The following is a 16,971-nucleotide window of genomic DNA, read 5'->3' on the forward strand; positions in this document are numbered from 1 at the left end:
TTAGGTATTGATGAATCCTCAAAAATAACAAAATTGGATTGTAGACCAAAGTATACAGCATAACACATAAAAGGAACTCTAGAGATGTTAGAACTTTGGGGAATAAAGTAGGAAACATGGGAGAGGGCACTGCAGGCAGCATGTATATATATTTCAGACTTTGTTTCCCAGCCAAATCTGTCTGGTCTTTTTTTTTTTTTTTTTTTTTTTTTACTGTTCTCATGTATTTTTGTTTTTTATTTATTAATATTTTTAATTGCTGTAACATTGGTTTATAATATATTAGTTTCATGTGTATAACATTATATTTCTACTTCTGTATACACTACAGCATATTTACCACCAAAATTTTAGTTTCCATCCTCCATCAAAGAGTTGGTACCCTTTACTTATATCCCCCCCTGCCCTGCCACTACTCTTGTTCTTCGTGTGTCCAGGTTTGGTTTCATTCATTTATTTTGGGTTTTTTTGTCTGTTTTCTTAACTAGAAAACTTTTACTTATTCTTTGCTTGCATCTTAATGTATGCATGTTTCTAGAGGTGTACTTTACTTTAGAGAATGGGAAACAAAATTTGATATGGTAAAGCTGCTTCCACTTCCTTTTGTGGTAGGAGCTATATTTCCTCTCTCCAACTGAGGCAGTTTGTTTTACTCAGGATGTTAGTGAAGCTACACTTCCCAAGCATTACCACAAGGTGATGCAGTGACTTTGTATATTACTTCTCCACTGGGTGGTGTGTGGGTCTGTGTGTGTGCGGGTCTTTGTGTGTGCCTGTGAGCATGTGTGTAGTGTATAAATCTGCCTGTGAATCATCTTGATACATTAGCATTCTCAGCTAATTTCAACATTTTTATAAGCTTGCCCATCTTTTCACTCCATTTCTTATCTGTGTGAAGAGTGAAACAGGAACTGTATGGGAATTAGATATTTTACTGTTTAAAATAGGTTGATTCATGTTGTAATTACATTCAGATTACATTTATCCATGTTAACTTTTTTATGACTAGAAGCTATATTGGAAAATTAATTAAAAGTAATAATGAGAATGGAATGACTTTTGTAAAATATTTCTATAGTTACAGTCGCATTGAAATGTTTAAAAAGGTTGGAGTGTTGGTGAGAGATTAATGAAGGTTATTAATGGGATAATTATAGATTATCATGCTATAAAGATTTATAAGCATCATGAATATATTTAAAGTCTGATGTTAGGGTTTTATATTAAAAACTTGAATTTTGGGGAGAGGGTTTAAAAATGAAATTTCATGTTAATGTGTTTATTTAAAATAATGAAAATAATACATTAAATATACTGGTAAAAATTCAGTCAGTTGAGTTAAAAGTTAAGGTCCTCTTAAGTTCTCTTTTCACACATAGCCCTCATGAGTAAAGATTGTATGATGTGTGCTTTTTGAGTCCTTTTGATGCATTTATAAGCATATATACACATGTACATATATAAATACATATGTGTACACCTTCAAGCTATTTTATACCTTAAAAACTTTTCAGTGAAGTAAATGTCTAAGGTTGGATTATCGATTTTTAAACACTGTTGTAATTGAGGTTAAACAAAAGTTTAAACTCCACTACCTTGTTTTATAACAAATAATTACTACTTTGTTGATGTAGTTTACTTTAGGAAACAAGTTTTATGAAAAAAGTTTCATTTTTAAATGGCTTTTAATTAAAAACATGGGAAACTCATCCTAAGCTAGCCTTGTTTTCTCCTTACTGAATATCTACCTCAGAGAAACTTACATATTCACTCTCTTCATAGAAAAACTACTGATTCACTTGCCTCAGTTTTGGTAGTTGTATCTAAAAGAGTTTGGTTCAGTTAACTATAAGTCTGTCTCTTGGGTATTTTATAACCAATAGTGAACATTTTTTTCAAAACCAGAATCAAGGTTTTTTTTTTGTTTTTTTTGTTTCTTTAAGGAAGCCACTGACTTGAGATTATCATTAGTGACTTCATTAACATCATGACATTCCCTTGAGCCCATATTTGCTCAGACTATTCAAAGAAACAAAGTAGTAGAACTCTTCACTTATTTTAGGCAGTTTCTAGTGTTTGTGCTACCTTTTCACTTTCCTGAAGGCTTTGCGTTTCCAGCTGGAGAGTATTGACTGTTAAGTCCTTCTGTGAAGTAGGGTCGCTGGTAATAAAGCCTTTTTGTTAGTGTGGAGGTACAGGCGGTTTATTACTGAATGCATTCTCTTTACCCTTGGAATCCTGGCAAACCTCAGGTGGGGAGAGGCTGACAGACATCCAGCCTGGAATTCTACCACAGTGGCTTCCAGGTTGATGATTGACCGTCTCTTTGATGTCCAGTATATTGTCCAGTATATTGTGTAATACTGTAAGTACAAAGCAGTATTTTGACCATAACAGAAGCAGAGAATGCATAAGAGGAAAAGTAGACATTTTTAAAAGTGTTTATTTCAGAACTTTAAAAATTTGCCTTAGTATTTCAAACAGTTCAGTGAAAGAAACATTTGTAAAAGCACATTGTCTTAGATTTTCCTAGCAATAAAGACTTCTTAGTAATTGTTAAAATGTGAGTAGTTTTGGGAATTCCCTGGTGGTCCAGTGGTTAGGACTCGGCGCTTTCAGTGCTGTGGCCCAGGTTCAGTCCCTGGTTGGGGAACTAAGATCCCATAAGCCATGCAGCGTGGCAAAAAAAAAAAAAAAAAAAGTGAGTAGTGTTACTTCTGTGCTTGTCCTGTAGAAAATTCATAGATTTGTGAAGTAAGTTAGAATAATTTGGTTAGCAAATTCTTGTCCCAGTTTTTCCCATTGTTACAGAGATTCCTGTTTTGATGACTCAGAAGTAAGTGCCATAGTGTCACTATCATTGTTTCTGATGTGGTACTGTAGGATCAATGACTGTACTGAGTCTGTGACATACTGTATAGAGATAGATTTTTTGAGTAAATCCTCAGTTGTATCCTTTTTCTCAAAAGTAGAGCACAAGATACGGAAAACATTTGGGTCTTGCAGATTTTTATAGGCCACTTTCACCATTCATCTGCTAGCTGGTGCTTGGTGTTCACTAAACCAGTGAGCATTCACTGAATCTGTAATAGATTCTCAACAGTATGTGTTTCATTTACACTATACATTTAAAAATACATACATTTATTTTTAATCAGTGAATGTATGGAAACGGTACAATAATACTGGAAGTCAAGGGAGAATGAAAGGGTAGAATTGGTATAGGTAGAGAGGAGCAAATAGGCTCTGAACTATTTCAAGTAGACCAACTGAGATTTTACATCATTTGAGAGATTTGAACAAGTATGAACCAGAAGCCCAAGAAGACAGCCTAGGTCTGGGAGTCTGTGAGAGTTGCTAATGGAGACTTAAATTGTTGGGTTGGGTCAAAGTCTAAGTAGTAGTTCTCTATCCTGGCTGTATACAGGATTGAGATTACTTGGGGAGGCTTAAAAAAAAAATGCGTGTATATACACACACATGCATGTGTGCGCCCAGGTCCCATTTCCGGAAAGTCATTGTCTTTTCTTTTTCTTTTTTAAGACCCCTAATGATTCTGATATCTAGCCAGGGTTGAGAAGAAGCTGGTCCAGGGGATCATGAATGTGGGTCAGGAATGCAGGCACAGAGAGGTTAGCATCAGTTACAGGAGCCTAGGGGAGGGATGGGATGGATCAGATTAGGGAGGAAAATGATGAAGTTCAAGGGTTCAACATAGAAACACCGCTGGCTCATTTGCTTTCAGTTGCAAAAGAAGCAGAGGGCTAGGCTTTGCAGGAGAGTTGAGAGTTTGTTTTTGATTTTGGTTTTAAAAATTTTTTAACTCGGGACTTCCCTGGTTGTGCAGTGGTTAAGAATTCGCCTGCCAACGCATGGGACACGGGCTCGAGCCCTGGTCCAGGCAGATCTCACATGCCGCAGAGCAACTAAGCCCGTGCACCACAACTACTGAGCCTGCGCTCTGGAGCCCGCGAGCCACAACTACTGAGCCCGCATGCCACAACTACTGAAGCCTGCACGCCTAGAGCCTGTGCTCCGCAACAAGAGAAGCCACCGCAATGAGAAGCCCGCTCACCGCAGCGAAGAGTAGCCCCCACTCAACGCAACTAGAGAAGCCCGTGCGCAGCAACAAAAGACCCAACGCAGCCATAAATAAATAAATAAATAATTTTTTTTAAACTCATGTAACTTTCTGAGCCATATTGTAAGTTAATTACTTCTCAGTTTGTGTTTTTATATTTAATCACATTTTTAAAAATTTATTTATTTGGCTGTTCCAGGTCTTAGTTGTGGCATGTGAACTCTTAGTTGTGGCATGTGGGATCTAGTTCCCTGACCAGGGATCAAACCCAGGCCCCCTGCATTGGGAGCGTGGAGTCTTAGCCACGGGACCACCAGCATTCCCTTTCATCACATTTTTAAGAAGGAGTTCCAATATTAAATATATTATATTTACAATATAATATAAATATAATATAAAAGTATGTCTTTTCAATAATTATGGTATGAAAATATTCATGTAATTTGCATTAAATGTTATGTATTTTCTGAAGGTATGAGTTTTTTCTTAGTTGGTATCATTAAATTTGTATGATTTACTTGTTTCAGATTCACAATGACATCCTTTCAAGAAGTTCCACTGCAGACTTCCAACTTTGCCCATGTCATCTTTCAAAATGTGGCCAAGAGCTATCTTCCTAATGCACACCTAGAATGTCATTATACCTTAACTCCATATATCCATCCCCATCCAAAAGATTGGGTTGGTATATTCAAGGTAAGAGGACTTTCTCCATATTTCTTCCATGTAGGTACTCTTTATTTTCTTCTTAAGAGGTTGACAAGTAGTTTATACTAGTCTTGTCTTAACTCTACTTTAAGGGTCATTTTTGTAAACATCAAATGTGAAACATTGTGTAAACATGAAATATTTAATAGTGCAGGGTAGTGTACAACAAATGTTATGACTTTCAGTTCAGCACACTTTCCTCTCTATGATTAAAAGGTTCAACTTCACTTAAGTTCTTACAGAAATTTTTTCAAATCTTTTTTTTTTCTTCTTCCATTTTCTCCATTCCTTACCTTAAAAAAATGATCTTTTCCTTTGGGTTACTATATCATTTACTATCTTGTCATTTGTAATTAATTTTGTATAGCTCTACAACTATGTTATTATCTCTTCTATTGTCCTGCATTGTTTAAATATTCCTTATATTGTCTTATGCTTTTATAAGAGTATTCTGTTTTACATGACTAAATAGTAAATTCTTTGATGGCAAGAGTCACAGTTCTAATATTTTGCCAATCATTTTGTGTAATATATGCTTGAAAATTACATTGAATGATCATTACAGTGGTGGAAGTTTTTCGGCAATTTCAATTCCTGAGAATGTAATGGAGAACCAAAACATAAGAATGTCCTTTGAATAGTCGAAATAGTGTCATAAATGTCTAAACAGTAAAACTTACTTTTCTCCTTGGTTACTTTAGATTCTCCCTAAGAATCAATTTATTTTATTTTAGATGTGATTTATTAAAATCAAGACCATTAGGTCTTGAAATTTTGATTGTGTGGTCTGTATAAGTTAAATAGCAAAGTAGAAAGAAATAAGAGTAGCCGCTAGAATTAGGCACATTGAGAGCATTTAGAAGTGAAAGTCTGGCCTAGTAGAGTGAGGAGGGCAGAAAAACTAAATTGGACAAAATAAAGTTTTGGCATTTAATGATATTTCAGTTCCTTTTTGAATCCCTTATCCCTTGGTGTTGCTGGATAGATGAGTCATTTACTCTTTATGTAATTTTTTTTAGGCCTGTCAGATTCCAATATGGATTCCAGTATGGATTCCAAAAGCTTCATTGTAAGCTTTTTATGAAATCAGTATCAGTTTAAATTTTATGTAAGAGATGAATAACAAGTTAAATATACTAAGAATTGGCATTTTCTGCAAGAATGAGTCAGAGAGGAAGAATAGAGCAGGGTAAGGAGATTGAGGGAAGGGAAGGGCATTCCTGGCAGGAAAATGGCATAAGCAAAGGCACAGGGGTGAGAATGTTTATGAGAATGAATTAGTTTAACTAGAACATAAACGTAATCTAGGGAGGTGGAGGGAGATGAAGTTAAGCGTCAGTCTTTCCATGGAGGACCTTCAGTGTTAGGCTAAACAATTTGCAAACTTTTCCATATGGGCAGTGGGAAGTCTGCATGTGTAGGTATGGAGGCTGATGTGTGATAAATTGTATTTCAAGAAGATGAATCTTCATGGTTTTCTTTCAGACTACTTATTTATGTCTTAGGTTTTTTTTCCTCCCCATTTTTAGTTAATGGCCTATTTAAGACAAAAGCTTATGAATTTCTCTTCAAATCCAGCCAAACACCAGTTCTGTCTATTTTCCTGCCTACCTACCTACTAATGCATTTTTAGTATCACAGCCCTAGTTCATGCCCTCCTTATTGATTTCTAAGATGATTGCAATAGGTCACCTGTTTTCCCTGCTTTCATTCTTCTATTTGTTCTTCAAACTGCTCTATATAAACTATAATAGAAAATGAAAATCTGAACATATCTTCCTCTTGTTTAAGTGGTTCTTCATCCTCTATGGGATAATGGCAAGACCAAATAACTTAGTGTGCCAAATAGGGCTCCTTTATACGACTTGATTTATAGCTTCCTTTTTTGTCATTGCCTGCTTATTTTTTGGCTTTGATAACGTTAAACTATTATCTCTTGTGTACTCCAAGGACCGTAACTTTTCTCTTAGCAATAATACTTACATAAATACATACATGATAAATAAGTTTGTATAGAATACCCTTTCCATCTTTTTTGCCTGGATAATACTTAAAACTTAGTGGGAAGTTTAAGCATGTACTAAAAATTTTGAAATATACAGGAAGACTCAAGGAAGAAAATAAATCATGTTTTAATACTATTTTAATGCTTACCTAGAATAAGCATTGTTAACATATTGGCATATATCTATAATTAATAATTATACACATACTTTGTGTGTAATAAAGTATACACACATGCTATTGATGCGTTGTGGAATTCATGGAAATGTTTCCAAATGTTTATCACTAAACAATGCTTAATACAGATCTCTGTATCTGTTTTTATTTTGTTTGTCATTGTATTTCATAGGATAAGTTCTTGGAAGTGGAATTGCCATGTTTATGGCATTGAATGTTTTTAAACACTTGACGTGTACTGCAAATTGATTGCTGTCCAGAATGATTTTGATAGATATGATATTGACAAGGTAGGCAGGGAGAGAGTGCCCAGGTAGTAATTTTAAGGGGAAGGAATGAAGGGAAAGTGTGTTGTGTGCTTGAGAAAGTGTTAAGGAATTTAATTTTCCTGGGACAGGTACCAGTTTTAGAAGGTGAATGGGAAAAGTTAGTTTGGATCACGTAGATTGCTTTAGTATTTAGCTGAGGAATAATTTTTAAGCAGAGAGTAATAGAGTTTAGAGGTGAACTTTAATCTTCTAGTGCTGAATAAGATAAATTGGAATTAGAAAAGAATGGAGGCAGAGAGGATGTTTGTTTATTTATTTTTTATAAATTTATTATTTATTTTTGGCTGCGTTGGGTCTTCGTTCCTGCGCGCAGGCTTTCTGCAGTTGCGGCGAGTGGGGGCTACTCTTCGTTGCGGTGCGTGGGCTTCTCATTGTGGTGGCTTCTCGTTGCGGAGCACGGGCTCTAGGCACACGGGCTTCAGTAGTTGTGGCACTTGGGCTCAGTAGTTGTGGTTCGTGGGCTCTAGAGCACAGGCCCAGTAGTTGTGGTGCACGGGCTTAGTTGTTCCGTGGCGTATGGGATCTTCCCGGACCAGGCCTCGAACCCGTGTCCCCTGCATTGGCAGGTGGATTCTTAACCACTGTGCCACCAGGGAAGTCCCAGAGAGAATGTTTAGACCATCTTCATTTTCTAGGTGAGATTAAGCCTTAGAGAAGGGACTCAGTTGTGGGTAATAATCTGTAAGAGGTATCTATAGGGTTTGTCAGCTATTAATTTAATGAATTGGAACTGGAACTCATTTATTGAGTATACCCAGTAATGAGGAGCAAGGTCATGTGCTGAGTTGGGGAGGGCTTGAGTATGGAGAAGATATGGTCTTGCTACTGTGGAAGAATGTCACAGGGAATCGGAGTAGGTTAACCAGGAGATTTCTGAGCAGCCATTTTGTGAGTTTGTCTAGAGAGATTGAGCACCTAGAATTGAGTGAAGAATTCAAAAAGTGGGTATCATTCAGACTGGGAATTTGGGAAGAGAAGTCAGGAGGACAAAGGATACTAGGGTGGTTTTGGGTGCATTATTATTGAAATGATTAATTGACCATGAAGTCCAGGTTGGGTAGGGGAATGAGTGAAGCCAGGCAAGGGATGTAGACTGTGTTGGAGATTTTCTTTTTTTTATTTTTTTAAAAGTTATTTATTTATTTATTTATTTATTTATTTATTTATTTATTTATTTATTTAATTTAATTTATTTATTTATGGCTGTGTTGGGTCTTCGTTTCTATGCGAGGGCTTTCTCTAGTTGCAGCAAGCGAGGGCCACTCTTCATCACAGTGCGCGGGCCTCTCACCGTCGCGGCCTCTCTTGTTGCGGAGCACAGGCTCAGCAATTGTGGCTCACGGGCCTAGTCGCTCTGTGGCATGTGGGATCTTCCCAGACCAGGGCTCGAACCTGTGTCCCCTGCATTGGCAGGCAGATTCTCAACCACTGCGCCACCAGGGAAGCCCCTCTTTTTTTTTTTTTTAACATCTTTATTGGAGTATAATTGCTTTACAGTGTTGTGTTAATTTCTGCTGTATAACAAAGTGAATCAGCTATATGTATACATATATCCCCATATCCCCTCCCTCTTGTACCTCCCTCCCACCCTCCCTATCCCACCCCTCTAGGTGGTCACAAAGCACCGAGCTGATCTCCCTGTGCTATGCAGCTGCTTCCCACTAGCTATCTATTTTACATTTGGTAGTGTATATATGTCCATGCTACTCTCTCACTTCATCCCAGCTTACCCTTCCCCCTCCCCGTGTCCTCAAGTCCATTCTCTACGTCTGCATCTTTATTCCTGTCCTGCCCCTAGGTTCATCAGAACCACTTTTTTTTAGATTCCATATATATGTGTTAGCATACAGTATTTGTTTTTCTCTTTCTGACTTACTTCACTCTGTATGACAGACTCTAGGTCCATCCACTTCACTACAAATAACTCAATTTCGTTTCTTTTTATGGCTGAGTAATATTCCATTGTATATATGTGCCACATCTTCTTTATCCATTCATCATGGAGATTTTCATTTTTTCCTTTTAGTTTCTCTCCCTCTTCTCTAGTGTTGACTAGTTTAAATTATAACTAAAACATGTAGCATGTTTATTACTTTATACTTTACACAGGTCTTTCATGAGAGCATTATAGTTGCCATTTTACAGATGAGGAAACTAAGGTCTAGAGAGAAGTGTCTTGCTCACTCCAAATTAAACTTTGGAGCTGAGGTTTGAACCTCATGTAAATTGGCATTCAAGAATTGTTCTCTGGCAGTTTGGTTAAGTGAGAGATCTGGTTATCCAAAATTAATAACAGAGTTCCTAGTAAGTTCAGTGTGCATTTTATGAGTGATAGAATTGAAGTAAAAAAATACAGGAAAAGATTGAGAACTATACCTGATGCCATATCTATTATTAAACCCAACATTAGTTGCAATAAAATATTATATGTCACATTACATTTGAGTTTTATTGTTATCAATTTGATTTGGTCTTAGTTATATAAGTATTTATTTTTAAGAATTTATTTACATTTATATTTATACTTAGTACAAATTGAATTACCTTATAATTAAAATAACTTAAAGGTCCATGAGTTTTTTTTTTTTTTTGAGATTTTTTTTTAACTATAAAGGAGTTTTAACAGTTCTCATGTTTCAGAGATACTTTTCTAGTGGAGGAAGTTGGGAGTGCAAAGTGATTATGTCATGTGTCCAGGGTCACATAGGCAAACCAAGCTTCCCAGTACGGTACTGTTCTCACTGAATCATTATTGACAACCAGATAAAAAACTTTAATTTCCTGGTGTGGAAAGTGAAACTGAGCAGTGATTTTGTGCTTGACTATCTTGTTTCAAGCTTTTGTTTCCCTCTTCCTTGTTTCTCCTTACCTTTTCATATTTCTCTTCATTCTGCTTGTTCTGTCTTCCTGCCCTGGTCTCCATTCCAGTCCTTTCTTATTTTCTGTTTTAAAAAAAAATTCTCCTGTTGTAAAAATAATCATAATTTTATAATACTTGGAACAAAACAGGAAATGTAAAAGATACAATTAAGATGACCAGCAGTCCCATTGCCCACTATCTAATAACAGTGGTTAGCATTGTTGATGTTTTCACTGTTTCCTTCCAGTCTTTTTTTTTTTTTTTAACTAAAGGAAGAATACTTTCAGTCTTTTTTTTTTTTTTTTAAATTTATTTATTTTTGGCTGTGTTGGGTCTTCGTTTCTGTGCGAGGGCTTTCTCTAGTTGTGGCGAACGGGGGCCACTCTTCATCGCGGTGCGCGGGCCTCTCACTGTTGCGGCCTCTCTTGTTGCGGGGCACAGGCTCCAGACGCGCAGGCTCAGTAGTCGTGGCTCACGGGCCCAGCCGCTCCGCGGCATGTGGGATCCTCCCAGACCAGGGCTCGAACCCGTGTCCCCTGCATTGGCAGGCAGACTCTCAACCACTGCACCACCAGGGAACCCCCCTTTCAGTTTTTTTTAATGCTTATATTTTGAAAGTAGTTGGAATAGTAGTACATGACCTTTTTTATGTCCTGAATTTTTCACTTACGATTGTAAGTGCTTTTTTTTTTTTTAATTTGGTTGCAATGGGTCTTAGTTGCTGCAGGTGTGCTCCTTAGTTGCGGTTCAAGGGCTTCTTAGTTGTGGCTACTAATGGCTATACTTGCTACTAAATCTGCAGTCCAGAAATCCAGTCAAGTTCTAGCCAGGTAACCAGGAAAATACAGAGAAAAAGTGTGTGCCTTGGACACTTTGTGGTTTGATTCTTCTAATAAAATTTGTTTACTATTCTTACCATGAGCGCCCACATAATTTCCAGATGTCCAAATTCTGTTTCTTCCACTGTGGGTCCACTCTACTGTGTGGGAGTTTAGATGTTAGACATACCCATCCTAAAGGAATCTGTACTCTCTATCTTTCCAGATTGAGAGACTTTTACATTTATTTTTTATATTTGCCTGACATGCTGCTCACAGAGTGACCTAAGAACTATTGTTCAGTTTTTCCTTCCTCAAAAGGAATTTGAAGCATAGTTCTATATTGCTGATTTTTATACTCAGATTCGGTTGCATCTTGCCCCAATTCCTTGGATGGCTCAGTATGGGTTACCTGTGACATTTTAGAGCATGGTCAACCACTCTCTTGAGAAGAGTTGCCCAGATTTATGCAGTAAAGGAAAGCAAAGTATAAGTTACCATTATAGTCAGCCAGTAAGGAACAGCCTGACTTACTGTGATTCAGTTAGAGAAAACACAGCAAGGACCAAACCACTCAACATATCTCTTTTCTTAAACATATTTTTCTTTTTTTAAAAAAATAAATTTATTTATTTATTTATTTTTGGCTGCGTTGGGTTTTTGTTGCTGCTCGCGGGCTTTCTCTGGTTGTGGTGAGCGGGGGATACTCTTCGTTGAGGCGCGCAGGCTTCTCATTACGGTGGCTTGTTGCGGAGCACGGGCTCTAGGCGCATGGGCTTCAGTAGTTGTGGCATGCAGGCTTAGTAGTTGTGGCTCGTGGGCTCTAGAGCACAGGCTCAGTAGTTGTGCTGCGTGGGCTTAGTTGCTCCGCAGCACGTGGGATCTTCCTGGACCAGGGATTGAACCTGTGCCCCCTGCATTGGCAGGCGGATTCTTAACCACTGCGCCACCAGGGAAGCCCAGCATATTTTTCTTATATGGTAAAAGATCTCACTTCCCCCATTTTGTTTTTCTTCTCATGAGAGAAAGCTAGAAACAGTGCTTTCCCCCTTTACCTTACTGTTTCTGTCTTTTGTCACCTGCAGTTCTTTCAAGAATTGTATAGTCATTGACTCAGTGTTGGAAGGAAGGAAGTGGAATTTCAGAAAGTATGAGAGTATTTTATATCCTGCTAGGAGGAGAGTGAGTAGTGTCCTGGTGGTTAAGAGCTTGAACTTCAGGTTCAGATTCTGACTCTGCCATTTACTAGTTTCTTAATTTGTAAGATGAGGGTAATATTTATTCCAAAACGAACAGTGAACTGTATCTGTTACTGCTATTCCCAGTGCCACTTGAATCAGGTATCTATAATTCTGACGTTAGCAGTTTTGCATGTCAGCCATCACAAATAAATGGTACACTTAGCATGTCTGTTGACCACCTGGTCCAGGTAGAGCCTGTTAACTTAGGGAGATTTTTTTTCAAGAAAGATGTAGCTCTAGATAGTATTGATATTTCTTTCAAGAGCACCATATGGACAGGGACAAAGAATGCAAGGTGTGACTTGTACCAGGTGTATCTTTTGGGAAAAACTTCAAATAGGGTCTTTTTCAGGAGATGATAGAAGCACTGGGGGATATGGAATGAGGGACAGAACATTTTAGAGTCAAGATCACTGTCCCTAATACGTTGTGTCCCCTTGGGTATTAATGAATGGTAACGTTTAATGAACACTAATGTGCTAGGCACTGTGCCAGGTGCCGCTAACGTGCCGTATCTCATTTAATACACATAGAAGCCTTTATCTCCATTTTAAAGAGGAGGGAACAGAAATAACTTGTCTGAAGTCATTTAGCTAGTAAGTGATCTTTTTTGGCAGTCTGACCTTACTTCCTATGCTCTTAATCACTGCAGTATACTGTGCTTGCAAAAACTACCATTTATGGAGTGCCCATCATGAGTCAGACCCTCTGCCAAGTGCTGCTTTTATGTTCATCATCTAATGTAATGCTTCTAACAATCCTGAGAGAAAAAAACTGAGCCTTAGGTCAGGGAAATCACTTATATCATGGTTTCCTCAAGCTTCTCATCTGTAAAGAGATGAATAGTGTCTTTCAAATGTTTTTGGCCATGACACACAGAAAGAAATAAAAATAATATGCTTCTGTGATTTGACCCAGCAAAGTTGCATGCAGATACACAAATTTTCATGAAGCAGTACTTAGCCTTCACGCCCTCTGATGCTTTCTAATTAAAAAAATAAATGTGGGGGCTTCCCTGGTGGTGCAGTGGATGAGAATCTGCCTGCCAATGCAGGGGACACGGGTTCGAGCCCTGGTCTGGGAAGATCCCACATGCCGCGGAGCAACTAGGCCCATGAGCCACAACTACTGAGCCTGCGCATCTGGAGCCTGTGCTCCCAACAAGAGAGGCCGCGATGGTGAGAGGGCCGCGATGGTGAGAGGCCCGCACACCACGATGAAGAGTGGCCCCCGCTTGCCGCAACTAGAGAAAGCCCTTGCACAGAAACGAAGACCCAACACAGCCAAAAATAAATAAAAATAAAATTAATAAAAAAAATAAATAAGTAAAATAAAAAATAAATGTGGTTATGAACCACTAAATTGATATAATGTTACCACATACTACTGGGTTGTGACTGACAGTTTGAAAACACTCCTTTAGAGACTTAAGATTCTTCCAGTTTCAATATTCTGGACTCTCTAATCCTAAGTCGATCAGAATTATAGAATATATGTATAATCAAACCTTGTGGATGATGCATAATTTCTTGTAATATACTGGCAAATGGATATCTAGTACCTGTTTTAAACGTATCTAATATTCAGTATTTACCACAGTACAGTTCATCTGGAAAATAAAGACTGAGATATGTAATGTATATATTCATGTTGTAAGGTGGAAATGTTTTAGAGATTGGTGGGACATAGGTGGTCTTTTTGTATATATAAACACCTTAGGAATAAAGGTAAAAATAAATTTTTACAGAATTTACCATTGCCTGTAGGCAAGACTTAACTAAAGATGACAGACTATTGAAGTTTAATTAGTGCATTTAAGGAGGAGGGGGAAATCTAACTAAAAAAAAAAACAGTTAAATTCGAGGCGTAAAATAAATTTTAAAAACTTACGTTTAGTGAAATCAAATTTTAAGTGAAACATGTTTTTATATTTGATCATATGTGTACTAAGGTTTTCCTTGAGAAATTGGATATCAAATTGCATTTTAATACATAGTAGAAACTCTGCTGTTATAGATTTTTATAGCATTAGGTTATAGCTTAATAAAAAATTATAATAAAAATTTGACGTGATTGTTAAAATGCTCATGATTAAACATTAACGCACATTTTAACTTTAGGATGCAGTGAAAAGCAATATGCTATAAGATATCATTCATATTAAACCACTTATAATATCCATGTTTTTGTTGTTTTCCTTTAGGTTGGATGGAGTACTGCTCGTGATTATTACACGTTTTTATGGTCCCCTGTGCCTGAACATTATGTAGAAGGATCAACAGTCAATTGTGTGTTAGCATTTCAAGGTGAGAACTGAAAAGCAGAACTCGATGAAATTAGATGTTTTATTGCCATTAAAAATGTTGTACCCCATTGTAATGATCTACTTAAGCATGTCTAGTGACTAAAGTTGAATTAATTAGTATCTTTCTTTATCAAAAGTCATAAGAATGTAAATATCTAGTGTAGGTCACATGATATTTTATGTAGACAATGGTTTTTTCCTTATTGTCTTTCATTTAAGAGAAGTCTTTTGATGATCTTTTTTTTCAAATGAGAAAATAATGCTGTTACTAATACTAGATAATATAACAAATTAGAGGTGAGACAGATATTCCGTATGAAAATCACAAAAATGATTAACAGGATTTATAGAGTAGAAATTCTATAGGGAAAGTTGCCTATAAAATGGATGTGAGTAATATAAAATTCATTTTTGTCTTAGCTTAGCATTATATACAGATTTTTAAAAATTCTCTTATTTAAAGGAGGAGATATACCTGGTATTGCCCCTCCCCCCACATTCTGCCTTCACAAAGGTGATGGCTAGAGCTTCAGCATCCCTCCTGTGGCCATGAGGGGAAGGCCGAGACAAGCACATATATGTCTGTCCTGACATGTCTGAGCCACTGAATCAAGGCCAGCAGGCAACTGCCTCCAGATTGCTTGTTATATGAAAAAAATACACCCTGTTACTTTAAAACAAAGCACAAAAATTTTATTTAGAAATCTATAACAGAATTTGCTGTAGAGTGATTTTTGTAGTAAAATTGTACTGACTGTGGATTGTATTAAAGCAAATTCTTAGTCTTGTTTATACCATGGACTGTTTTTGGTCTGGGGAAGCTAATGGACTCTGTCTCAGTATAATATTTTAATATACATGAAATGCCCAGAATTGCAAAGGAAACCAATTATACTCCATTGTATGGATTAACACAGCTTATTCATCCATTCGTCTGTTAAAGAATATTTTGGTTGCTTCCAAGTTTTGGCAGTTGTGAATAAAGCTGTAAAGCTGGTATAAACATTCATGCACAGGTTTTTGTGTGGATGTAAGTTTTCAACTCATTTGGGTAAATATCAAGGAGTATGATTGCTGTATCATATGGTAGGAATATGTTTAGTTTCATAAGAAACCACCAAACTCTCTTTTCCAAAGTGGCAAAGCCATTTTGCATTCCCACCAGGAATGAATGAGAGTTCTTGTTGGTCTGCATCTTTACCAACATTTGGCGGTGTTAGTGTTTTGGATTTTGGTGGGTATGTCTTTAAAAAAACTTTTTATTATGAGGTTTGTATATGTTTGGTGTGAACATCAGTTGGGAATGTAATCACATGGAGTTTGCATATATAAAAAAAGTTTCCTTATGTACTGTGACAAGAAACACATATTCAGAGAATAAAATTTGTACCGTAATATAGACAAAGATTTAGGTCCTCATAGATGTTTTATAGATTAAGAGAGTTATATATGTAGTTTATCTTTTAATTCATAGCCTTTTTTTAGATAATCAAATTCAAGTGTGTATAGTGGAACTGATTTTGTTATTAAGAAATTTGTTCTTAAAAGCTGTGGATTTATTTCCAGTCATTTTTTTTTTAATCTACTTTTTAAATTTTTAAAATTTATTTATTTAATTTTGGCTGCGTTGGGTCTTTGTTGCTGCGCGGGCTTTCTCGTTGCGGGGAGCGGGGGCTACTATTCGTTGCGGTGCGCGGGCTTCTCATTGCGGTGGCTTCTCTTGTTGCGGAGCATGGGCTCTAGGTGTGCAGGCTTCAGTAGTTGCAGCATGCAGGCTCAGTAGTTGTGGCTCGCAGGCTCTAGAGCGCAGGCTCAGTAGTGGTGGCGCACGGGCTTAGTTGCTCCGTGGCATGTGGCATCTTCCCGGACCAGGGATCGAACCCGTGTCCCCTGCATTGGCAGGTGGATTCTTAACCACTGCGCCACCAGGGAAGCCCTCCAGTCATTTTTAATGTGATTAGTTTTCTTATAATAAATAAGAAACTTAACAGAATTTGTTATAGTGACTAATGAATTTGCTTATTTATGACAGCAGAAAGTTTAAAAGCAGTTAGAAAAAAAAGGAGAAAAGCATCCAGTTTATTTCTGTTCATATTGTAAAAGCATTTTCATGGGAGCTAAGTTTTACATGTTTTTGAAAAGTCATCATAATTTTTACTTTGAAATTCAGAAATAAAATCTTCTGCCTGCCTAGAACTTGTTATATAATGAACTCAGGATAGAGTCATGAAAAACTTAGTCATAGAGAATTAGAGCCAGAAGGAATTTTAATTTAAGCATGATCCAAACAATTTTGCTCATTTTGTAGAGTAGTCATGAGAATCCTGAAATGCAAAACTCAGAACAACTAATAAAGTGTGCATAAATGTACTGTTTTCCTAAATGGACCCTTATTTGTTTACTATAATTTGATTGCTAATGTTACAGGCTATAAAATTTGACTTGGAG

General features: G+C 37.0%; 1 protein-coding gene across 6 annotated transcripts in view; it reads left to right on the top strand.

Annotated features, from left to right (window-relative positions):
* Nucleotides 1-16,971, top strand: part of TAX1BP1 (Tax1 binding protein 1) — an 85,064-nt gene that overhangs the window by 2,910 nt on the left and 65,183 nt on the right. For 5 of the 6 annotated variants that reach the window (XM_082397948.1, XM_082397949.1, XM_082397950.1 and 2 more), the window contains exons 2-3: nucleotides 4,609-4,777; nucleotides 14,422-14,524. In XM_082397948.1, coding sequence (XP_082254074.1) covers nucleotides 4,616-4,777; nucleotides 14,422-14,524 — 265 coding nt within the window. In that variant the 5' untranslated portion in view covers nucleotides 4,609-4,615. Of the gene's footprint in view, nucleotides 1-2,252; nucleotides 2,366-4,608; nucleotides 4,778-14,421; nucleotides 14,525-16,971 lie in introns of all 6 variants that reach the window. The other variant, XM_082397951.1, reaches the window with a different exon arrangement.

Source organism: Balaenoptera borealis (genome assembly GCF_965194805.1).
Source record: "Balaenoptera borealis genome assembly, chromosome: 7".
NCBI classification, from domain to species: Eukaryota; Metazoa; Chordata; class Mammalia; order Artiodactyla; family Balaenopteridae; genus Balaenoptera; species Balaenoptera borealis.